The 25,921-nt window shown below is 42.8% G+C and overlaps 1 protein-coding gene across 9 annotated transcripts in view; it reads left to right on the top strand.

Annotated features, from left to right (window-relative positions):
• The window catches only part of IQCH (IQ motif containing H), a 293,872-nt gene that overhangs the window by 252,933 nt on the left and 15,018 nt on the right, over positions 1-25,921 (top strand). For all 9 annotated transcript variants that reach the window (XR_013520764.1, XR_013520762.1, XR_008474182.2 and 6 more), the window contains 3 exons: positions 746-868; positions 15,254-15,315; positions 19,779-19,887. Coding sequence is in view for 2 of the 9 variants with exons in the window: in XM_035258984.3 (XP_035114875.2) it covers positions 746-868; positions 15,254-15,315; positions 19,779-19,887 (294 nt within the window). In the remaining 7 variants the exon portion in view is untranslated. The remainder of the gene's footprint in view (positions 1-745; positions 869-15,253; positions 15,316-19,778; positions 19,888-25,921) is intronic.

Consider the following 25,921-nt stretch of genomic DNA (forward strand, 5'->3'; position numbering starts at 1 on the left):
TTGCTACAGCCTAATCAGGAGAAAAACATCAGACACACTGAAATTGAGAGAGATTTCACAAAACACCTGCCTGTTACTACTCAGTACAGTTCAGATCATCAAACACAGGGAAAGTCTGAGAAGCTGTGACAGCCCAGAGAAATCTACGGAGATAGGACAGCTAGTCATGGTGTGGTATCTTAGATGGGATCCCGAAACAGAAAAAAGGAATTAGGGAAAAACTAATGAAATCTGCGTAAAGTATGGATTTACATTAATAGTACTATAGGACCAGGTACAGTGGCTCACGCCGATAATCCCAGCTGAGTCTGACAGATTGCTTGAGTTGAGGAGTTCAAAGACCAGCCTGGCAACATAGTGAGACCCTGTCTCTACAAAAAATAATAAAATTAGCCAGGTTTGGTGGCACACACCTGTAGTCCCAGCTACTTGGGAGGCTGAAGCAGGAGGATGACTTGAGCCCAGGAGGCAGACGTTGCAGTGAGCCCAGATCATGCCACTGCACTCCAGCTTGGGTGGGTGATAGAGTGAGATCCTGTCTCAAAAAAAAAAAAAAAAGTAATGTAGCAATATGTTCCCTTAGTTGTAACAAATGTACCACAGCAATGTAAGATGGTAACAACAAGAGAAGTGGGTGTAGGAACTCTCAGAATTATCTTTGCAATTTTCCCGTTGATATACAAGTATTCCCAAATTAAAAGTTTATTTAAATATCTGTTTAACATTCAGTTGTGCTCCTTTCCAGACGCTGGCAACCAGTCGCTATGCCGTGATGACCACCCAGCTAAGACACAGCAATCTCTCACTGGTTTTCCACTACGTTTTCCTCCAGATCTGTAGGGCCCATGGCATTGGCTATGATCTTGAGGTATGAAGGGTTACTGTTGGCCAGGGGCGGACCAAAGACATGCCTGTGGGTGATCTAGGTAGCTAATAATGTGGCGCCCCTTCAAACAGCTGTTCTTTAAGTATGAGTTTGATGTGTCTGTAGAGGAAGGCTGATGGCTGCTTGGGGACTCCACAGAGAGTAGCACTTAGTCCTGGAAAGCTCTACTTTGTCCCCAGTCTTACAGGCCCACTTTGGCAAAGCAAAAGCCATGCAGCTCTCCAGGTCTAGGAGGCATTCTGGGGACCACGTCCTGATCCTGAAGCAGGCCCTGAGCTTCCTGATCCCACCAAAGCTGCTTATCAATGCATAGCCTCTGTCTTAGTCCGCTGGGGCTGCCATAACAAAACAGCACAAAGTAAACGGCGTGAACCACAGAAATGTATTTCCTTCCTGTCTGGCAGCCGGTAAATCCAAGAACAAGGCACTAGCAGATTTGGTTCCTGGTGAGGGTCTGCTTCCTGGCTTGTAAATGGCTGCCTCTTTGCTGTGGCCTCACAGAGTGGACAGAGAGATCTGTTGTCTTTTTTACAAGGTACCAGTTCTGTCAATCAGAGCATCACGCCTGCAAACTCATTTAACCTTAATCACTTCCTTAGAGGCCCTATCTCCAATACAGTCACTTGGTGGTTAGGACACAATTCAGTCCGTAGCATCTTCCTACCTAAGTATGATCATTTATTTCTGAAGGGAGTGCTGATAAAAACCATTTCCGGGCTGGGAACAGTGGCTCACTGCCTGCACTCTGGGAGTCCGAGGCAGGCAGATCACGTAAGGTCGGGAGTTCAAGACCAGCCTGACTAACATGGAGAAACCCTGTCTCTACTAAAAATACAAAATTATCCAGGTGTGGTGGCACATGCCTGTAATCCCAGCTACTTGGGAGGCTGAGGAAGAAAAATCACTTGAACTCAGGAGGCGGAGGTTGTGGTGAGCCGAGATTATGCCAGCCTGGGCAACAAGAGCGAAGCTCCATCTCAAAAAGAAAAAAAAAAGTTTCCTCTAGTTTTGGTCTATTGCCAATGATTCTGGGGTCCCTTGCATAGCTGCTTTATCCTGATGTAGCTGACTAGGGGCAAGGGCAATGCAAAATCTCCTGCCAAAAATAGAACCTCGATTTCGTGCCTAGAAACTCAGGTTACTCTGGAGAAATAGTTTCATGTTTTCCACTTTGATGCAGATTTTCAAATCTCTCACACTTGGGGCCATTCTAAGACCCTGAGTAACCCTGTGCACTCTTACTTATGGAAAACCCACTTCATAGCACATCAAACATCTTAAAATATATTCACCTCCCACATTAAATACAAGGTATACATAATAAGAATTGAGTAGGCCAGGCATGATGGCTCACATCTGTAATCCCAGCACTTTGGGAGGCTGAGGCGGGTGCATCACCTGAGGTCAGGAGTTCTAGACCAGCTTGGCCAACATGGTGAAACCCTGTCTCCAACTAAAAATACAAAAATTAGCCGGGCGTGGTGGTACATGCTTCTAACACCAGCTACTTGGGAGGCTGAGGCAGGAGAATATCTTCAACCCGGGAGGCAGAGGTTGCAGTGAGCTGAGATTACACCATTGCACTCCAGCCTGGGAGACAAGAGCGAGACTTCATCTCAAAAAAAAAAAAAAATTTGAGTAGTAACCAGTCAATCAAGTGTTTTGATTTGTAGATATTCAACTCTGCATTTATTAACTTATATACTTTATACTTGGGACCAGTATAATTTTTCAGGGATCAAATATTTTTATACATTCTTAAAATATTAAGGTCATGCAGACCTTCAGCACGAGGCCAAGAGTGAAGAGAATGATCTGGCTGACACTTGGCAATCCCCAGCAGGCTGCCATGCACTGTCAGGGCACAAGAGACCCTTTGGTTAGATGGATTCGTGCTGTTTACAGACACATAAAGTGGAGCTTGGATCCCCTTGCAAATTACATTAAAATTGATAAAATAAAGAGAGAATGAAGAAGGCAGATTGAACTTATTTACCTGAAATTAATTGTTGCATCTGCTACACACAATCCCTTTGGGATTAAATGATTTTTAGCTACAAACTGATTAGACTGAAACACTTCCACATACCAGAAGGTGGGTAAATCTAACTGTAACTTTATGTGAATCTATTTATTTTATTTTATTCTAAAATATCAAAGTAGTACAAGCTCTATAAAAAGGCATATTTGGCAGGGACAGTCTCCTGCCCTCTCTCCCCAAAAAAGTGCTCCATCACTTTCTATTGCCTGAAATTATTATTAGAGATTTATTTTGGGGGCTTAAGACTTGGTATTTGACCGAAGTTCAAGTACCCTTGGGGAAAGTAAAGCACCAAACTTTATAAGTTATTTACTCCTTTGTCTCTGAGCTGATCAGATCTATTTCTAAGAGCAGATTTTCTTAGGGGAAACAGATGGCTAAGGCCAGGGGGAGCAGGTGGATGGCGCAGAGGAAAGGCCTCCACAGAGGGTCAGGGAGCTGACTGAAGACAGCTACAGAAAAGGCAGACAGAGGGACACTGATGACACTTCCAGCAGAGTCTCATGGACTCACCTCCAGGTCACCCATGCACAGCAACTTAAAAAAAGATGAAAGATAAAATGAGAGAGAAGAATATCGATTGGGGCAACAGAGTAATGAAACAATGCAAAGAAGGAAAAGATAACAGAAGAAAAGGGAGAGGAGAAAATCCAGAGACTGAAATAATACCCTAAAAGAGGAGGAGGGGGTAATCAGAAAGAAAAGGAGCAGGTAGCAAGCAGAAGCACAAGAAAAGAGGGAAGAAGTTGAGTCACAAAAATCCAAGATGAGGAGTCACATGACTACTTGAACTTTCTGGAAATTCTCCAGCAGTATCCTTGCTTTGTTTTTACTGAAATGAATTTTCATCTTTTCAGACCCTGGGATCCCTTCCTAGTCAGGACTCTTCACTTGCTGTCTTAATTGCCTTTTCTTGGGTGGCAGGGTGGTAAGTGGTAAACCAGCATTTATGGAGTGCCTACTGTGTACTGGCCTCTAAACTGAGCACTTTACTTCATTATCTCATTTATTCTTCATGTCTGTCCCATAAGAAGGTCTTTTTTTTTTTTTTTTTTAAGACGGAGTCTCGCTCTGTCACCACGCTGGAATGCAGTGGCATGATCTTGGCTCACTGCAACCTCCACCTCCTGGGTTCGAGTAATTCTTCTGCCTCAGCCTCCCAACTAGCTGGGACTACAGGCACATGCCACCATGCCCGGCTAATTTTTGTATTTTTAGTAGAGACGGGTTTCACCATGTTGGCCAGGATGGTCTCGATCTCTTGACCTCGTGATCTGCCCGCCTCAGCCTCCTAAAGTGCTGGGATTACAGTCATGAGTCACCAGACCTGGCCAAGAAGGTGTTATTTCTACCATATTACAGTGAAGACTTTAGAATTAAAGATGATTTTAAGCACATTTCCAGGGTCATACAGCCAGGAATTTTGTGGAACTGACATTTGAACCCACAGTTATCTACAAAGTCAAGCATGATTCTTCATCTTACACAAGGTGTCCGCTATATAAACCTTTTTCCCTCCTGAGGACTGTTTTCCACTAACTGTCTCTATTTCCCACTAACTGTCTCTACTTCTATTTCTAAAACATTACTAACCTAGTCCAAGAAGAATTCTAGAATCCATTTCCAATAAGCTATCCCCTCTAGGTACCTCTTATGTATTCCTCAGCTAGATAAACACAGACGTCTCTTCCTAGCCCCTATGACTATCTCTACCTTACAAAGGAGGAAAAAAAAGTTTAACAATTAATTTCCCTATAGTTTTATTGCCTCTTTGGGTTATGCTGAGTCTAAAAACAAGATCATTTACCCAAATTCCAGAGTAACCTGCTCCAATTCTTGGTTAAGTTTAATGTGGGTGCTCGTTCCAGAAAAAGAAAGCAGCATTAATAACACATCATTGTCAACCAGGCACAATAGCTCAAGTCGTAATACCAGCACTTTGGGAGGCTAGGCGGGCGGATCACCTGAGGTGGGGAGTTTGAGACCACCCTGACCAACATGGAGAAATCCTGTCTCTACTAAAAATACAAAATTAGCTGGGCGTGGTGGTGCGTGTCTGTAATCCCAGCTACTCGGGAGACTGAGGCAGGAGAATAGCTTGAACCCAAGAAGCAGAGGTTGCAGTGAGCTGAGATTGCGCGATTGCACTCCAGCCTGGGCAACAAGAGCAAAACTCTGTCTTAAAAAAAAAAAAAAAAAAAAATCATTATCAGTGCTACCAAAAGAAGGATCCTCAAAAGTCCTTATTCTCAACACTGTTTTTCTTCCCATTATGATCACAAGACTTTCAAGAACTTGCTGTTCTTGTCCAAAGTCCCAGGGTAAAAAGGGAAATGAAAGCACTCTATGAGCTTATTTTTCCTTGATGCATATGGCAAGGGAGCATCACTGAGTTTGTAAGCAACTTGGTGGGTCTCATTCCGGGTATTTCTCTAATGCTACAGAATACCCCCACTGATTTCCTAATGAAATGAAGTTGTAATGAAAGCCATATGGAGAAAGGCGTCATGTTTACTGCTTGCAACAGTGTGGGGCAGGGCTGGTGTCGCACATACATAGGCAGTGTGCCACCGTCCTAAATAGCTCCACAGTCACCAGCACTCATTTCATCTGGCCAAGGTATTGCCATGGTGGGAATCATGTGAGCTGCTCACAAATATTCTGATTCTCCTCCTTCCAGGCACATAACGAAATTGTATTTCCTCAGCCCTCCGCTTGAAGTTGGGCATGGCCACGTAACTTGGCCAGTGAAATATAAGCAGAGGTGATACGTGTCTTTATTATGCAGAAGACTCGAGGAGCCACTTCCTGAGTTGCCACATCTTTTTTCCTGCCTTGGAAATCATGGAAACACATTGATACAGAGCCTCCTTCAGTCTGGGTCCCTGCGCATACTCAGTGATCAAAGACGCATGTCAATCCATGTGGGAAATGCAGCAGGACTAAGAACTGCAACTTTCATTGTTAGAAACAACCAATAATTATGTTTAATTACTACAACAGGCCAGGCACAGTGGCTCACGCTTGTGATCCCAGAACTTTGGGAGGCTGAGGCAGGAGGATCACCAGGTCAGGAGATTGAGACCATCCAGGCTAACACAATGAAACCCATCTCTACTAAAAATACAAAAAAAAAAAAAAAAAGCTGGGCATGGTGGCACATGCCTGTAGTCCCAGCTACTCAGGAGGCTGAGGCAGGAGAATGGTTTGAACCTAGGAGGCAGAGGTGGCAGTGAGCCAAGATTGCGCCACTGCACTCCAGCCTGGGAGACAGAGTGAGACTCCGTCTCAAAAAAAAAAAAATTACTGCAACATAACCCAGTGTAACCAGGTTGATACAGAAATTTGTATCAAAAGAAGATGCTCCTAAGTCAGAAACCTACAATTTTGGCACTGGTTTGGTGGTCAGGCAGTGAGTGGCTGGGAAACTGTTAATGGAAACCAGAAGGGTGACAATTCATGTTATGAAGTGGTAAAATATTTGGCCGAACTGATACTTGCAATTACTTGGAAGTCAAATAATATACCTAATGTACCTACAGCTCTAGGAGAAACAGTTGGAAATTTTAGTGTTGATGGTGTATATTGGGCATTGCTGACTGCATTTGGCAAGATATTATACAAAACTTAGGAGCTTCTAAATGCATCAGACATCTTGCAAGCAGACATGAAAGGGAATAGAGAGATCTCAGAAATTTGGCACTTTGAAAAATGGGAAAAGCTGAACTGATTTTAAACCTCAAAAATGAGAATTTTAAAAATTGAAGAGGCATGCATTTATATAACCAAAGCCAATTAAAACTCAGCCTTGCAATATGAGTCAAATTAAAGGTATGACTATAACCTACTTTTATAACCTCTGACTTAGTTGAGGTATCTCAGAGTATGAATCCAACAAAGATTATGGCATCCAGTATTAGTCCATTCTCACACTGCTATGAAGCCAAGACTGGGTAATTAATAAAAGAAAGGTTTAATTGACTCTCAGTTCTGCATGGCTGGGAAGGCCTCAGGAAACTTATAATCATGGTAGAAGAGGAAGCAAACACATTCTTCTTCACAAGATGGCAGTAGAGAGAAGTGCCAAGCAAAGAGGGAAGAGCCCCTTAAAAAACCACCAGATTTCATTAGGATGCACTCACTCTCAGAGGAACAGCATGAGGGTAACCACTCCTATGGTTCAATTACCTCCCAGTGTGTCTTTCCCATGACACGTGGGGATTATGAGAACTACATTCAAGATGAGATTTGGATGCGGACACGGTCAAACCATATCAAGTACATATTTTCATTTAGAAAGACTCAGGAAAAAGAATGAACAAAAAGATAAAAAGAAAAAGGGTATAGCTCTCCTCCTGAAACCTGATAGGCTTAAGATACCTGAAATTAAGAGAATGAGAGAGGCACTGAAGCAAGAAAGCAAAGACATATAGAAAATGTAAGAAGTGTATGTAGAAAAGAACTGCATGTTGTAGCTACTGGTACTTGTAGCTGATCAAAATCAAACAGATTAGAAACCAAGTTCTTGAAAGAACTCAACATGAAGAGAAGTATCAGTCTGCACTAAAAGAGACTGTCGCTGCTTAAGACTTAAACAACCCTTGGGCACTCAACTATCTACAGGTAGGAAGTGTGTGAGAAAGTTTTAAAACTGGGAAGGATGGCTTGTGCCTGTAATCCTTGCTGCTCAAGAGGCTGAGGCAGGAGGACTGCTCTCTTGAGGCCCAGAGTCCGAGACCAGCTTGGACAACACAGCGAGATCCCATCTCTTAAAAAAATTGCTAAGGAAAATGTACTCTGTACTATCCACTTCAGATGTGGCCAAAGACAATTATGAAAAAGAAATTAAATATCAGAAGGCAGAGTCAAGAACCACAAAGGATCGTATCTAAGCTCATGAAGCAACTGGGATCGGAACTAATCAAGGAACATTTCCCACCTGAAGAATAAGGGGCCCTGGAAATATCTGCCCAGTGGGATTTCAGAATTACTACAAAGCCCTGTCTTCTGTTTCTCTCTCATTGTTTCTCTTTCCAAATGGAAATATTTATTGCAGTTACTCAGTCCTGTTCCACCAGTTTTTGAGCAGTGAGGGCTGAACAGATAAATTTTTTTCTTTCTAGTTCATGGCTTTTAAGATCAAGAGAGCCAGACCTGATCTACAAGATATCATGGATCATCCATAGTTATTTCTATCTGATAGCACTTTATACCTTGTTAAATATTGTCACACATTTTGTTTCATCCTTGCAATAACTTTGAAAGGTAGACAGTTTGGTTCTGACTCTGTAAATAAGGAAGCTGAGACTTAAAAGGTTAAATCACTTTGCAAGTTTACGTAGCAAACACTATTTATTATGGTGCTTTCTAAATTCTAGCTTGAAAATAATTTTACGCAGGAATAAAATTTTAAATATCATTGCATGGGAGAAAGATGGATAAACACACACAAAAAAAAGATCTATAGCCTGAGATGCTACCTGGGAAATGGGCTGAAGTAGGATAGCAATTGGGAATCAGATAGCCAGGGAGTAACACAGGAGCATATTGTCAAGGGAGATACTGGGATACATAGGTAGACTGCAGTTCCCTGGGGAAAATGTGGCTAACATTGAGGGTTACTTTGGTGAGTTACCTAAGCATAGACTCTTAATCTCTCACATGTAAAATAAAATATGGAGGCCGGGCGCAGTGGCTCACGCCTGTTATTCCAGCCCTTTGGGAGGCCAAGGCAGGCAGATCATGAGATCAAGAGATAGAGGACCATCCTGACCAACATGGTGAAAACCCAGCTCTACTAAAAAAAAAAAAAAAAGTAAGAAAATTAGCTGGGCGTGGTGATGTGTGCCTATAATTCCAGCTACTCAGGAGGCTAAGGCAGAATTGCTTGAACCCAGGAAGTAGAAGTTGCAGTGAGCCGAGATTGTGCCACTGCACTCCAGCTTGGCAACAGAGTGAGACTCTGTCTCAAAAAATAAAATAAAATATGGAATTATTTTGTGGGATAAGGAAAAACAGCTTTGTGTAAGCTTTTTATTTCTGTTATTCCCTCTGGATGCAGGCTAAGAATACTCCTGGTCACCTTTCTTAGAAAGTTATAGATGTCCTGCCAAACCTAGACATTCTGACTGTGACAAGGTAGCTTGTAACCAACTAACTCTCTCACTAAAAATGATTATAAAGGCTGGATAGAGAGATATATATAAAGCAACTGCTTGAAGGCACTGAAGGGCAACAAAAACAGTCCTTAAAAGAACAGAAGGGCCAGGCACGGTGGCGCACCCCTGTAATCCCAGAACTTTGGGAGGCTGAGGCGAGTGGATCACTTGAGGTCAGGAGTTTGAGACCAGCCTGGCCAACATAGGAAAACCCTGCCTCTACTAAAAATACAAAAACTAGCTGGACGTGGTGGCCCATGCCTATACTCCTAGCTACTTGGGAGGCTGAGACAGGAGAATTGCTTGAATCCGGGAGGTGGAGGTTGCAGTGAGCCGAGATCGCGCCACTGCACTCCAGCCTCGTGATAGAGCAAGACTCCACCTCAAAAAAAAAAAAAAAAAAGAGAGAGAGAGAGAGAAAGAGTCCTAATACCTAATAAACACCTCAAGCTTCCAGTGGAGACTTCAAAAGGACCAAACTCTAGGAGTAAGGACATTTCCCTAGGAGAAAAGACTAAACACAAAGCGTAAGGGAAAACCTTTAAATAGACCTGGTCCAACAACAGCTAAAATCAACCCTTAGTCCAGGAATGGTGGCTTCTGCCTGTAATCCCAGGCATGGGATTGGGAGGCTGATGTAGGTGGATTGCTTGAGCCCAGGAGTTTGAGAACCAGCCTGGGCAACATGACAAAACACTGTCCACACAAAAAAAATACAAAAATTAGCAGGGTGTGGTGGCACACACCTGTAGCCCTGGCTACTTGAGAGGCTGAAGTAGGGGAATCTCTTGAGCCTGGGAAGTTGAGGCTACAGTGAACTGTGATCAAGCCACTGCATCCCAGCCTGAGTGACAGAGTGAGACCCAGTCTCAAAAAAAAAAAAAAAAACTTTTAAATAAAAATAAAATAATATCAACCCTTAATACATCAAGATGCAGTGTCAGTCCTCTACTTGTCTGCAAAAACACAAAATTTGAAGGAGTTGCTACAGGTTTTCATCTTTAATGACCATAAGCCAATAAAAAAATCATAAAGGTATACTTGAAGAAGGACCAAATCATTAAAAACAAAGGGGAAAAATAGAAAAAGATCCACAGGTGATTCATATGTTGGAGTTATGAGACAGGGGCTTTAAAATGGCTAGGACTACTATGTTCAAGAAAACATAATATGTTCGTGTCACCAAAGACCTAGAATCAGATTTTTAACCCAAAAGGAAATTCTGGAACCAAAACTTAGTGTGACAAAATTAATAGTTTAATATATTAATTTAGTAGGTTATCAGAACAAATGACTAGTGAAGTAGAAAACAAGCCAGTAGAAAAAATTCCAACTTACACACCGAGGGAGAAAATGATGAAAATGTAGAAAAAGGCTTAAGAGATATATGTAACTTGGAGGAAAGAATCTAACTTTCCTGCAGTTAATGTCCCACAAGGAGAAGAGGGAGTGATTATAAATAAACACTGGCTGGGAGTTTCCTACAACCAGTGAAAGACCTCAAAGCACATATCAAACCTCATTCAAAAAGCACTAAAAACCTCAGGCCAGATGAATAAAAGAAAGATCACACCTGGGAACATCATGATTATACTACCGAAAATTAAAGAGAAACAGAAATTTATTATTCTATTTTATTTATTTATGTTTTTGAGAGGGAGTCTCACACTGTCGCCCGGCCTTGATCTTTTTTTTTTTTTTGAGATGGAGTCTCGCTCTGTCGCCAGGTTGGAATGCAATGGCATGATCTCAGCTCACTGCAACCTCCTCCTGGGTTCAAGCGATTCCTGCCTCAGCCCCCGAGTAGCTGGAACTACAGGTGCACACCACCTGCCCACCTAATTGTTTTATTTTTATGAGAGACGGGGTTTCACCATGTTGGCCAGGATGGTCTTGATCTCTTGACCTCCTGATCTGCCTGCCTCAGCCTCCCAAAGTGCTGGGATTATAGGTGTGAGCCACCACACCTGGCCAAGAAGCAGAAAATCTTAAAAGTAGCTAGAAAAGATAATTACCTTGCCTTCTAATGAGCAATAAGACTGATAGCTAAGTTTTCTTCCTTTTTTTTTTTTTTTCCTTTTTTTCCTTTTTCTCGCACTATCACCTGGGCTGGAGTGCAATGGCATGATCTCAGCTCACTGCAACCACCTCCTCTCAGGTTCAAGCGATTCTCCTGTCTCAGACTCCCGAGTAGCTGGGATTATAGGTGCGTGCCACCATGCCCGGCTAATTTTTTGTATTTTTAATAGAGACAGGGTTTCACTATGTTGGCCAGGCTGGTCTCAAACTCCTGACCTCGTGATCTGCCTGCCTCAGCCTCCCAAAGTGCTGGGATTACAGGCATCAGCCACCTCATCCGGCCACTTTTCAACATAATCTATGAAAGCTAGAAGACAATGGGATTGTAATTGTAGAGTACTGAAAGAAAAGTCTCTGCCACCAAGCATTCTACTCCCAGCAGGAAAAAAAATCCAGTGAACATCCCACACATTCTTGGAAATGAAATCTCTATGAATTTGGTCTGCAGATAGGGATTTGATACCAGATTATTGTTGATGCTTCTCAATGTGGAACTTTTTTTTTCTTTTTTGAGATGGAGTCTCGCTCTGTCACCCAAGCTGGAATGCAGTGGTGCAATCTCGGCCCATTGCAACCTCCGTCTCCTGGGTTCAAGCGATCTCCTGCCTCAGTTTCCCAAGTAGCTGGGATTACAGGCATGAGCCACTGTGCCCAGCCAATATGGAACTATTTTTTAAAAGCAGGATATAAAATTATAAAATGGGAACCACTTATTGTAAAGGCCTTGTCATATTTGTGTTAAGAATAGGTCCCTGGAATAGCACTGTCCAATAGAAATACAATGAGAACCACTAATGTAAGCCACAGAGATCATTCAAAATTCACTTGGGGCAATATTTTTTTTAAGTAAAAGAAATAGGTAAGATTAATTTTTAAAACATTTAATTTAGTACAGTATATTCAAAAATATTATCATTTCAACATGTAATCAGTATGAAAATTATTGAGATATTCCTACTTTTTTTGTACTAAGTCTTTGAAAGCTATGACATGTCTCAATTTGTCACACTACTAGCATTTCAAGTTCTCAGTTGCCCTATGTGACTATTGGCTACCATATTGGACAGCATAGTAAGGGATGCAAGAGATGTACTAGGCAGTGGTTTTCAACTCTGGCTGCCCATGAGACTGACCTCAGTGAGGAGGTCAGAATTTACAGAATGCAGATGCCAGCTGGGTGGGGTGGCTTATACCTGTAATGCCAGCACTTTGGGAGGCCGAGGTGGGTGGATCACCTGAGGTCAGGAGTTCGAGACCAGCCTGACCAATATACTGAAACCCTATCTGTACTAAAAATATAGAAATTAGCCAGGCATGGTGGCGGACACCTGTAGTCCTAGCTACCCTGGAAGCTGAGAGAGGAGAATTGCTTGAACCCAGTAGGCAGAGTTGCAATGAGCTGAGATCACGCCACTGCACTCCAGCCTGGGCAACAGAGTGAGACTCAGTCTCAAAAAAAAAAAAAGAATGCAGATGCCCATGCAGGGCTGCGATTAGGGTAAAGCAAGTGAGGCACTCTGCCTGAGCACAAAATTTAAGGAAACACAGAGACACACACAGCCCTCATTAATAAAAATAAGTAATATTTTAGTGCAATATTTTGACAATCAAAATTACTGCAAAAAATTTATTATGAATAAAATACCAAATTTTTAAATGAAAACAGGACCAGATTACTGATTTTTTCCTTTGCCTTGGGTTCCAGTATGACTCGGCATGACCCTATGCCCATGGCCCACCCGAGACCGAATAAATCAGCATTTCTGGAAGTAGAGCCCAGCATTAGATGACTCTAACGTGCAGCCAGCATTTGGCAGCCACTGCTAGTCTACTGCCTGTCCTAAAGCTCAGATTTCCTGATAACGTGGGAAGTTGATGAGTGGTCATAATTCTGGCATGTGATTTTCTTCCTAAAGCCCCAAAATATAGTTTTCTTTTTTGGGCTTCCAGTAATGGGAAGTTCACAACTTCACAGGGCAGTCATTTCCACTGCTGGGCAACTTCAGGGTGACCTCTTATTTATCTGGAGAAATCTGTTAGAAGATAATTAAAAAAAAAAAAAGATAAAGCCATGCCTCTCATACAGATATAAAAATAAATGCATGATGAAGATTTTATTTAACAGATGGAGCTGCCAGGCACAGTGGCTCACGCCTGTAATCCCAGCACTTTGGGAGGCTGAGGCTGGGAGGACCACTTGAGCCCAGGAGTTCAAGACCAGCCTAGGCAACATGGTGAAACCCTATCTCTGCCAAAAACCATATACAAAACTTAGATGGGTTTGGTGACACATGTTTGTGGTCCCAGCTACTCAGGAGGCCGAGGTGGGAGGATCACCTGAGCTTGTGGAGGTCGAGGCTGCAGTGAACTGTGACTGAACCACTAAATTCCAGCCTGGGTGACAGAGTGAGACCCTGTTTCCAAAAAACAAAACAAACAAAAAGAGGGAACAAGGCAGATATTATAATGGGCTCAAAAGAGAATCCCAAAACAGACATCTGTATAGACCAGGAATATTGAAATTTATAAATTGAGGCAAAATAGGTTTTTCCACAAGGGGAGCAGAAAAGGGAAATCAGCTGAGCCTTTATCAGACTGGACAGAATTTGCTTGTCACTCAGTTAACCTATAATTTACAGAATTATAAAATATTGCCCATAGACTGATGAGGCAGCAGGGAGTGCTGTAGACCAGCGGTCCCCAACCTTTTTGGCACCAGGGACCGGTTTCATGGAAGACAATGTTTCCATGGACGTGGAGGGTGTTAGAGGGGGTATGGTTTCAGGATGAAGCTGTTCCACCTCAGGTCATCAGGCATTAGTTAGATTCTCATAAGGAGCATGCAGCCTACATCCCTTGTTTACACAGTTCACAATAGGTTTCCCACTCCTATGAGAATCTCACGCCACCGCTGATCTGACAGAAGGCAGAGCTCCTGTGGTAATGCTTGCTTGCCTGCTGCTGTGTGGCCTGGTTCCTAACAGGCCACAGATTGGTCTGGTACCAGTTGGAGGCCCAGGGATTGGGGACCCCTGCTATAGACAATGCATAGTTTCCCGTTGAAGTACAAATTATTTTCCATATAACAAATTGCTACCATGTGTGTACATACATACATTTTTTTTTTTTTGAGACAGAGTTTTGCTCTTATTGCCCAGGCTGGAGTGCAATGGCACAACCTCGGCTCACTGCAACCTCTGCCTCCTGGGTTCAAGTGATTCTTCTGCCTCAGCCTCTAAAGTAGCTGGGAGAACAGGCACCCACCACCATTCACAGCTACTTTTTTGTATCTTTAGTAGAGACAGGGTTTCATCATGTTGGCCAGGCTGGTCTTGAACTCCTGACCTCAGGTGATCCACTTGGCTCAGCCTCTCCAAGTGCTGGGATTGCAGGAGTGAGCCACAGCGCCCAGCCTACCCTATATATTTTTAAGCCATCAGTCTTACAACAGTGGTTTTCAAATTTTGATGTACACAAGAATCATCCAAGAAGTCAGTTAAAATGAAGATTGCCTGCCAAGTCTTCTGAGCTTGGATGATACCTGTGAAAATGCCTTTGTTTTTCTTTTTTGAGGCGGAGTCTCACTCTGTTGCACAGGCTGGAGTGCAGTGGCACGATCTGGGCTCACTGCAACCTCCGCCTCCCAGGTTCAAGTGATTCTCCTGCCTCAGCCTCCCAAGTAGCTGGGATTACCACACCTGGCTAATTTTTTGTATTTTTAGTAGAGATGGGGTTTCACCGTGTTAGCCAGGATGGTCTTGTTCTCCTGACCTTGTGATCCACCCACTTCAGCCTCCCAAAGTGCTGGGATTACATGCGTGAGCCACCGCACCCGGCTGAAAATGCCTTCTTAAGAAGCACACTGGATGATTCTGATGCAGGTGTTCTGAGGATCGTTTTCAAAAAGCACTGTTCTAGAATAATACTCCAAATCCTAGAGACAGCCTTTTCAAATGTGTTCTCACAATATTTGAAGGTAGCTCTAGATTTCAAATCAGATCAATCTTAGTAGTCTTTCTGTGCTAGTAACGTTTTATGTACTTTGTTTCTGAGATAATATACTATTTCTTTTCTCCCCAAATTTTGCAGGACAGGCAAGGAACTGTTTTTATATTATATGAACACCTGAAGAGAGACAAGTTGGGAATGTTGTGAGTATGAAGTGTTTCTGAGAGTTGTAATAAGCTGAGGAAATAGATAATCACATCTAACAAGAATGGTGCTTCTCATGCATTTTAATCAGCATGCTGATTTATTAGAAGTCTATATTTAGAGGCCGGGCGCGGTGACTCACACCTGTAATCCCAGCACTTTGGGAGGCCGAAGATCAGGAGAACAAGACCACCCTGGCCAACATGGTGAAACCCGTCTCTACTAAAAATACAAAACAAATTAGCTGGGCATGGTGGCATATACCTATAATCCCAGCTACTCAGGAGACTGAGGCAGGAGAATCACTTGAACCAGGAAGTCAGAGGTTGCAGTGAGCCAAGATCACTCCATTGCACTCCAGCCTGGCAACAGAGTGAGACTCTGTCTCAAAAAAAAAAGAAGTCTATATTTATATCTTCAGGTATTTTATAAAATGACTGTAAATGTGTTAGTGGGGGGTTATAAATATAATTGATTATCTAAAACTGATGGATAAGGTTTAGACTTAACAACATATTATGCTTAAACACAAACACAGATAAGGCACATCAGGTCTCACTGATGGGGACCCTGCTTAATTATCCTAACTGTGGAAGGCAGTTGTTCTGGCATGCTTAGAAAAGTGCTCTGTGCTCTGGTGATTTCTCAAGACGTTCCCCCCAACAAACAGGATCTGTGGCCCCTCCTCAGATCCAGTTTCAACCCAGATGCAATCTTCTCAAGATACGCATGTGCTGAGCACAGGCTGCTGGCAACACTCGGAGGCTTCCACACTTCTCCCAGATTTCTTTCTGGTATATTTTGGAGCCGAGCAAATCTATCTCCTATCTGGGACTCAGAATTTTAGAGCCACAACCTTGAGTCATCTCTCTCTCTTTTTTTTTTTTTTGAGACAGAGTTTCGCTCTTGTTACCCAGGCTGGAGTGCAATGGCGCGATCTCGGCTCACCGCAACCTCTGCCTCCTGGGTTCAGGCAGTTCTCCTGCCTCAGCCTCCTGAATAGCTGGGATTACAGGCACGCGCCACTATGCCCAGCTAATTATTTTGTATTTTTAGTAGAGACGGGGTTTCACCATGTTGACCAGGATGGTCTCAATCTCTTGACCTCGTGATCCACCCGCCTCGGCCTCCCAAAGTGCTGGGATTACAGGCTTGAGCCACCGCGCCCGGCCTGAGTCACCTCTTATTTCATATCTTGGCGTATGGTATTTTTAAGTCATCCTACGTAATTGAAAACTATCTCTGCCCTATATTTCTCTTCCTTGTAACCTCTATAGCAGTGTAGACATTGTGGCTTCACACTGAAACACACAGAAACATATCCACAAAGATCTGGTCTCATAAAACCTTACCAAATAGCCAGTGCCTCTACTAAGCACTGATGTTCCTGTGCAGCCTGGGTTCCTCTCTCCTCAACCTCCCCTCTGCCCTACTGTGGTCAGTCTCTTAGAAACTGATCCAAAGAGGTGCACACTACAAGCAAATGGCTGCATAGGACAGGCTTCAACTTCCTGATCCAAAATATAGTCCTTTGTTCTGCCAAAGCATTATCAGTTATAACAGACCATTAGCAATACAGTGATATTCACCCCATTGATACTTTATTTTTTGAGATGAAGTCTCGCTCTGTCCCCCAGACTGGAGTGCAATGGTGCAATCTCTACTCACTGCAACCTCCACCTCCCGGGTTCTAGCCATTCTCCTGCCTCAGCCTCCTGAGTAGCTGCAATTACAGGTGCTCATTACCATGTCTGGCTAATTTTTGTATTTTTTAAGAGAAATCGGGTTTCACCATGTTGGTCAGGCTGGTCTTGAACTCCTGACCTCAGGTGATCCACCTGCCTCGGCCTCCCAAACTGCTGAGATTACAGGCATGAGCCACCACACCCAGCCTCCTCAGTTATTTTGAACTTAGGTAAATGTTCTGGTTTCTTCCCCTTTGGAACTAGAATGTGGCTACAATTTAATCTGGCACTTAGAGTCTTAAATGCTTTTCGTCACCTGGGAAGGGTTTTCACTACACCACAAAGTCTACACTGAATGAAACTGTTTGAGTCCTCCCCTCCAGTTTCAATCATTTCCCAGGATCCCATAAACATACAAAACGTTTGGGTCTTGTTAAGAAAGTCGCTTCCCTAGGGACTCTTCACCCATTTGTCACACTGCCCTGATAGCAACAGAAATGAGACCTCAATCCATAACATCCCAACAAGCATGCCTTCATCATATCTTCCCAGGGCCTTCACATCCAGAATGATAACAGAGCCAGTGACACCTCTGGGCATGTGCAGGGAAGGATCTGCCCTTTGCTTCCCAGTGATGTTCTGCCCCTCAGCTCCCTCCCTGCTCTACCTTTCTCTACCAGAATATTTGAAAGCATTTTATCAACAGTACTAGGCACAACTCTAGGTGTTAGGAAAATAGCAACGAGCCCTGCCCTCAGGAAGCTGCCACTCTAGTGGGGTGGGCATACAGGAAACAGGTAAACGTGGTCTAGCATATCAGCTGCTGACAAGCCAGGAAAGGGGAACAGCAGTGCACTGGTAGCTGGAAGTCCAGAGATGAAATACTTCCCATTTCGCTCTCCCCAAACTTGACACTGTGATGTTGGGGCTGGGCAGAACATAGACCACCGACCAGGATTTGCCGGGAACAACTGGGACTAGGAGAACCAAGTAGTCATCTGAATTTGAAGTTGGCGAGCAGGGAAATATGAAATTTGTGTTTTCCCAAGTTATGAATCTAAGCAGGAAATGTTCAAGGTCCAAGTGTATTTCTGAGCTCAGGAATTCAGACAGATGGGTTAGTTAGGTACAAAGAAGTAGAAATCAGAACACAGAGATAGGAAGTCTGTCTTACTGGGCATCAGCTGGCATGAAAGATTAACTGCAAAGGAGAAGCTGGGACAGAACTGGAACTAGACAAACCCTTGTGAACATACAATAAGGCTGGGAGGGGTGAGTTCCCTTCGGGTGATGGGTGAAGAGCAGCCAGACAGGCCAAACAAAGGACCCAGGATTCAGGTGCCTGGAGGTTGTCATCCTGAGAAGCAACCAGCTCATACCATCAGGAAAGTTCCAACCACAAGGCGTAAAGGGGCAACCTGAGAGCTAGGTCTGGGGGAGCCCCACCAGAGCACTCAGAGAGGAGGCTGCTTTTGGAGACCCAAGCTGGAAGGGGGTGGCTTGAGGCAAGCCTGTCATCGGGCAGCAGACCCCAGCAGAGGCTGACACACAGGAGGAGGACTTGTGTCCTGGAATTGATGGGATGAGATGGGGGTAGTGTCACCAAGACAGAGAATACTTGGGTGCAGAGGAACCAGGCAGGAGGAAAACCATCACAGAAAGTGAGAGCTAGAAGAAGAGGCTGTTTCATGAACGGAGAAACTCCCAGTCATAAAACTGACCTAGCAGCAAGGTGGATTTGATGCTGAAGCTTGCAGAATGAATAATTAGACTGGTAACCAAGAGGAACTTGCCCAGCTGTCCCTACACCTGCACCTGAGATTTCAGGCAAGGACATCTTGATCTGCAGGCTAGCCTTCGATGGTAGAAATAGCCCTATTGATGTACCCTCTAGATAGTTATTGCATTCACACATCCTTCAGGGAGGGCACAGTTGATATGGGCCTCTTGAAAGCCTTTAGTCCTGTTCTACTGTTTTCTGCCCATCTTATTCTCATCCCTAACTGCAGTCATAGAACCAGAGAATGTTAGAACACGGAAGGGCCTTCATATTAATTGAGCCTCATATTATAGATGGGAAACTGAGGCTTAGAGAGGGGAAATGGTTAGCCTGGGTCACACAGTATGTGATCTGTCTCCTGATCCTGTTCTTTTCTCTACACGACAAAGTCTACACTGAGTGACCACCTTGTATCGGGAGCCCTATAATGCTGCAGGATGGTTTGCAAGCTGTCTCTGAAATCTTTTTAAAGTGGACGTTCGGGTTTCTAAAGATGACTGATCATGAACAGGGCACATTCTCCTCTGAACATAGGCAGGGCATTCTCATTAAGTAGCAGGAACAGCTTGTATACATGAAATAGAAAATCAACCCCAGACAAAAGTCTCCAGAATACTGAGATGCAAATGTCTCCACAGACAGGGGAATCATTCAGCAAGGATCACACTTAGCAACAGTCTCTTAAACTGACTTAAACCATTTTTAAAATGAGCTCATACTACGTCCTAGCTCAGTGGTAGCCTTTCGCTAGAAATGACTGACCCTATTGCTATACTCTGCTAAGTTGATTAATAAAAAATATTTATTACGCAAATCCTTTTTGTTGACAAGTTAAAATGGAGTCTCATCTTTCATATCTCCCTGAAGATTGCCACCTTGTGAGATTGAAAATACTCATTAAATTCCATCACCAGACAGGCACAAATGAGAGGGCGATTGTTTTTAAGCATGTGAGGGGAATCGTTGGTAAACTCATTTGTTTGGATATCATTAACAGAACAATCGGCGAGGATCTCCAGGGGGTCCTCATGACCTTTGCTCGCAATCTCTTCATCATCCATCAAGAAATATCAGCACCTAATATGCAAGGCGAGACCAATTTTAAGGTGAGGTGTTAATTAACTAACGATTCTGGTTAATTTCTATACAAGGGCTGAAAATACCTCATGCTGTATTGTAAACAAGTGCTAAACCATCTTTTTTTTATTGTAAGCAGTACATATTTTACAATGTGCAGGGTCAATACTGTAAGGTTCCCACTGAAGCCGTTAGTTAAATTTAATAGTCTGAAACTTCTTCTTTGAAATAGAGTTGACTTTTAACTTGCTGCCATTTTCAAACCCTAGCTCATAAGATAGCAGAGCTTTCTGATGCTGAACGTGAGTCTGAAATGTCACAATGGAACCAAAACAGTGATTGTCACAACCAAAAAATTGTGAATGTTATCTATCTATATTCCAGATAATACAGTGTCTGACTAGTGATTCCTGGGAAGCCCTCGTTTCTAGAGCCAGAGAAGTTCTAAGACCTGAGAAAGCAATGTGTGTTAGGGAGAAGCAGAAAATATAGCATGTATGTGGGCCATCTACCCCACCCATTTCTCCAAAGTGGGTTGAATTATTTCACTACTAACCTTTAGAAGCCTCCATATGACCTATAAAGATGTTGGTCCATCAAATCCAGTTGAGTATAATTGACTAGAAGTCTCCAAACTAAACTACAGGAACAAGGTTTTTTTTTTTTTTTTTTGAGACGGAGTTTCGCTCTTGTTACCCAGGCTGGAGTGCAATGGCGCGATCTCGGCTCACCGCAACCTCCGCCTCCCGGGTTCAGGCAATTCTCCTGCCTCAGCCTCCTGAGTAGCTGGGATTACAGGCACGCGCCACCATGCCCAGCTAATTTTTGTATTTTTAGTAGAAACGGGGTTTCACCGTGTTAACCAAGATGGTCTCGATATCTTGACCTCGTGATCCACCTGCCTCGGTCTCCCAAAGTGCTGGGATTACAGGCGTGAGCCACCGCGCCCGGCCCAGGGAACAAGGTCTATACAGAGTTTCTGAAATACTGTCTGAACAGAGATGATCAGGTATGAATCTGATTCCCAGCCTAGACCTTCATTCATTCAAAGGACACAATCAGAAACCATATGTGGTTTTCTCTTAAATAAAAAGTCCAGCAAAAGCTTCATAAAATTGCAATACATTTTTGATTCAAGCTACAGCCTAACTCCTTTAAAACAGTAACATTAACAATAGGATTTTATGAGCTGGAAGAATGACCACTGCTTTCCCTACCGCATGATTGAGAAGATTCAAGAAAAGATAGACCAAATGTTACATCAGTGTTCACTGGTCCTAAAGGATCTATGTTCATCATTTACTTTTTTTGTTTTTTTTTTTTTTAGAGATGGGATATCTCACTTCTTGCCTAGGCTGGTCTCAAGCTCCTGAGCTGAAGGGATCCTCCCCCTTGGCCTCATACAGTACTGGGTTTATAGGCAGGAGCCACCTTGCCTGACTTATCATTTACATTTTCAGTTCCTGCTAGCTTATAGCATCATCTTATCTGTTAGTGCCATGTGCAGAACTTTGAACCTCTCTGCATTTGATCCATTCAGCCTGTCTAAATATAGCTAATAATCAGGATCAGGTCATTTAACCTCAAATCCATGCAGACTAAGTTCATTCTGAGCCTGTCTTGCTGTTGGCAGAGTCAACCACCCCTGACAAAATGAAGACTATTTCTCTGCCCTTTCTCTGACTTTCAGAATCATCAAAAGTCAGATGTTCTCAGGTAGCTTTTGATTATGTCATGGTTTCTAGCCTTCTCAGATGAATGATTGTTTTCAGGACTTTTACTCTTATTAGGCCTAAAAGCAAAAACATTACATCTCAGTAATATAGGTATAATAACAAAAACTTTAAGCAGTGGAATAGATTCATCTTTGCTAGTATTTTCTGTCTTCTACCTAGTGACATTATGGTAGATATTTTCAGTTTTTAAACACGGATTTACCAGCAAAGTAAAGGCTAAATAAAAATGGAAGGTGATGAGGCTGGGCACAGTGACTCATGCCTGTAATTCCAGCACTTTGGGAAGCTGAGGTGGGTGGATTACTTGATCGTGGGAGTCCACGACCAGCCTTGGCAACATGGTGAAACCCCAGCTCTACAAAAATTAGCCAGGTGTGGTGGCTCATGCCTATAGTCCTAGTTACTCAGGGTGCTGAGGTGGGAGAATCATTTGAGCCCAGGAGGTTTAGGCTGCAGTGAGTCTGGGCAATGGGAGTAAGAATTAAAAAAAGGAAAATGATGCAGACAATGCATTTAGCAAGATTCAACACTCTCTTCTGATAAAAACCTTCAACAAAGCAAGAGTAGCAGGTAACTTCCTCAACCTTATAAGGACATCTACAAAAAGCCTACAGCTGACATCACGGTCAATGTTGCAAGACCAGAAGCCTTCTCCCCAAGATTAGGAATCAGACAAGGGTGCCTGCTCTTGCCACCTCTATTCGTCATTGTACTGGAGGTTCTGGACAGGGAAATTAGGCAAGAAAAGGAAATACAATGTGCCGGGTGCAGTGGCCCCCACCTGTAATCCCAGCACTTTGGGAGGCTGAGGCGGGTGAATCATGAGGTCAAGAGATCGAGACCATCCTGGTCAACATGGTGAAACCCCGTCTCTACTAAAAATACAAAAGATTAGCTGGGCATGGTGGCGGGTGCCTGTAATCCCAGCTACTCAGGAGGCTGAGGCAGGAGAATTGCCTAAACCCAGGAGGTGGAGGTTGCGGTGAGCCGAGATCGCGCCATTGCACTCCAGCCTGGGTAACAAGAGTGAAACTCTGTCTCAAAAAAAAAAAACAAAAAAAGAGAGAGAGAGAGAAGATCACTGTGCCTCAGGAGTTTGAGACCAGCCTGGGCAACATAGCAAGACCTCATCTCTGCTAAGAAGAAGGAGAAAAGAAGAAATAAAGGTAACAGCCTCTCTATTTGCAAATTGCAAATTCTTGTAAATAGAAAATCCTATGAGGCAAGAGGATTGCTTGAACCAAGGAGTTTGAAACCAGCCTAGGTAGCATAGGCAGACCCTATCTAAAAACAAAGCAATTAGCCAGGTATGGAGGCACACTCCTGTGGTCCTGGCTACATAGGAGGCTGAGATGGGAGGATGGCTTGAGTTGGGTAGGTTGAGGCTGCAGTGAGCCATGATCTGCACTCCAGCCTGGGTAACAGAGAAAGACCTAGTCTTAAAAAAAGGAAAGAAAATAAAAATTCTAAAGAACCCATCAACAAGTTTATAAGACATAAAATAGTATACAAAAGACAATTGTATTTGTGTAATGGATAATGCAAAAATAAATTTTTCAAAAATTCAAGTTACAATAGCATCAAAAAGAATAAGATACTTAGGAATAAATTTAGCAGACATGTTAGATGTTTGCAGTGAAAATTACAAGACATGGGTGAAAGAAATTAAAGAAGACCTAAATAAACAGAAAGACAGCCTGTATTCATTCAATAGAAGACAATACTGCTAAGATGCTGATATTCCCAGATTGATCTATAGATTCAATGTAATTCTGATCAAAAAGCCAGCTGGCTTTTTTGCAGAAATTGACAAGATGATCCTAAAATTCATGGGGAAACGTTAGAGACCCAGAATAACCAAAATAATCTTAAAAAGAAGAAAGAAGTTGAAGAACTCACATTTCTCAATTTCAAAACTTACTACAAAGCTACAATAATCAAGACAGTGTGGTACTGGCATAAGAATAGAGATATAGATCAATGGCATAGAACTGAGTCAGAAATAAACCTATACATAATGGCCAATTGATTTTTGGCAAGGGTGCTGAAACAGTTCAATGAAGAAAAAATAACTTGTAAATAAATGGCATATACATATATTAAGTTAGACCTCTACCTCACATCATATATAAAAATTAAGTTAAAATGGGCCGGGCACAGTGGCTCACACCTGTAATCCCAGCACTCTGGGGGCCAAGGCGGGCGGATCACCTGAGGTCAGGAGTTCAAGAACAGCCTGGCCAACATGGTGAAACCCTGTCTCTACTAAGAATACAAAAATTAGCTGGGCATGGTGGCATGCCCCTATAATCCTAGCTACTCAGGAGGCTGAGTCAGGAGAATCACTTGAACTCAGGAGGCAGAGGTTGCAGTGAGCCAAGATTGTGCCACTGCACTCCAGCCCGGGTGACAGAGTGAGACTCCTTCTCAAAAAAAAAAAAAAATAAACTTAAGTTAAAATGGATCAAAGATTTAAATGTAAGGGCTAAAACTGTAAAACCCTCAGGAAGAAAACATACATATAAACCTTCTTGACCTTCGGTTAGCAATGGTTTCTTAGACATGGTGCCTAAAGCACAGCAAAGTAAAAATAGATAAATCGGACTTCATCAAAATTTAAAACTTTGTGCATCAAAGAACACTATCAACAGCCTACAGAAAGGGAAATAATATTTACAAATATTATTGCAAATTTCACCATTGACCACTTACAGAAAGGGAAATAATATTTGCAACTCATATATCTGGTAAGACATAGTATCCACAATATATAAAGTACTCTTACAACTCAACCACAGAAGGACAAGTAACCCAATTTTAAAAGGGAGCAAAGGATTTGAGTAGACATTTCTTCAAGGAAGATATGCAGGCCAGGTGCAATGGCTCACACCTGTAATCCCAGCACTTTGGGAGGCTGAAGTGGGAGGATCATCGAGGCCAGGAGTTTGAGACTAGCCCAGGCAACATAGTGAGACCTCATCTCCCCACACACACACACACACACACACACACACACAAAATTTTAATTAGCCAGGCATGGTGGCACACACCTGTAATTCTGGCTGCTCAGGAGGCTGAGGAGGGAGGATTGCTTGTGCCCAGAAGGTCAAGGCTGAAGTGAGTTATAATCACACCACTGCACTCCAGCTCGGGTGATAGAGCAAGACCCTGTCTCAAAAAAAAAAAAAAACATGTACAAGTGGCCAAAAAGTATCTGAAGGAATGCCCAACATCATAAGTTATTAGGGAAATACAAATCAAAACCGCAATAAAATATGTTATACCTAATAAGATGGCTACAGTTAAATAAAGAGGCAATAACAAGTGTTGGTAAGGCTGTGGAGAACCCTCATATATGGCTGGTAAGAATTTAAAATAGTATCACAGATATGTAAAGTTTAGCAGTTTATAAAAAAATTAGGTTTCAAATTACCATATGACCCAGCAATTCCATTTCTAGGTATATGTCCAATAATACTGAAAAAATGTTCACACAAAAACATGTGTATTAATATTCATAGTAGCCAAAAATTAGCAACAACCCAAATGTCCATCAATGAAGAAATAAGTGAATTTTATTCTATTCTATTCTATGGATAATATTTTACGTAATGGGATATTATTCAGCTCTCTAAAAGGAATAAAGTACTGATCCATGCTACGACATGGATGAACCTTGAAAACATTATGCTAGGTAAAAGAAGGCATTCACAAAAGGTCACATATTATATGGTTCCATTTATAAGAAATGTGCAAGAGAGGCAGATCCGTAGAGACAGAAGTAGATTAGTGGTTGCCAGGGGCTGAGGGAGTGGGATGAAATGGGGAGTGACTGCTCATGGGGGCAGGGCTTCTATCTGGGGTGATGAAAATGTTCTGGAATTACACAGTGGTGATGGTTACTTGCAAATATACTAAAAACCACTGAATTGTACACTTTATAAGGGTGGATTTTATGGTATGGGAATTATACCTCAATAAAATATAAATAAAGTCAATGAGAAGGTGTCATTTTTTTTCTTCCCAGCAACCAATGGAAAGAAACCCTCCCATCAGCCTGCTAGCCCTCTTTTTTTTTGAGTTGGAGTCTCACTCTGTCGCCTGGACTGGAGTGCAGTGGCATGATCTCGGCTCACTGCAACCTCTGCCTCCTGGGTTCAAGCGATTCTCCTGCCTCAGCCTCCCAAGTAGCTGGGATTACAGGCACACGCCACCACGCCCGGCTAATTTTTTGTATTTTTAGTAGAGATGAGGTTTTACCGTGTTAGCCAGAATGGTCTTGATCTCCTGACCTTGTGATTCGCCAGCCTCGGCCTCCCAAAGTGCT

Source organism: Callithrix jacchus, chromosome 8 (assembly GCF_049354715.1).
Source record: "Callithrix jacchus isolate 240 chromosome 8, calJac240_pri, whole genome shotgun sequence".
NCBI lineage: Eukaryota > Metazoa > Chordata > Mammalia > Primates > Cebidae > Callithrix > Callithrix jacchus.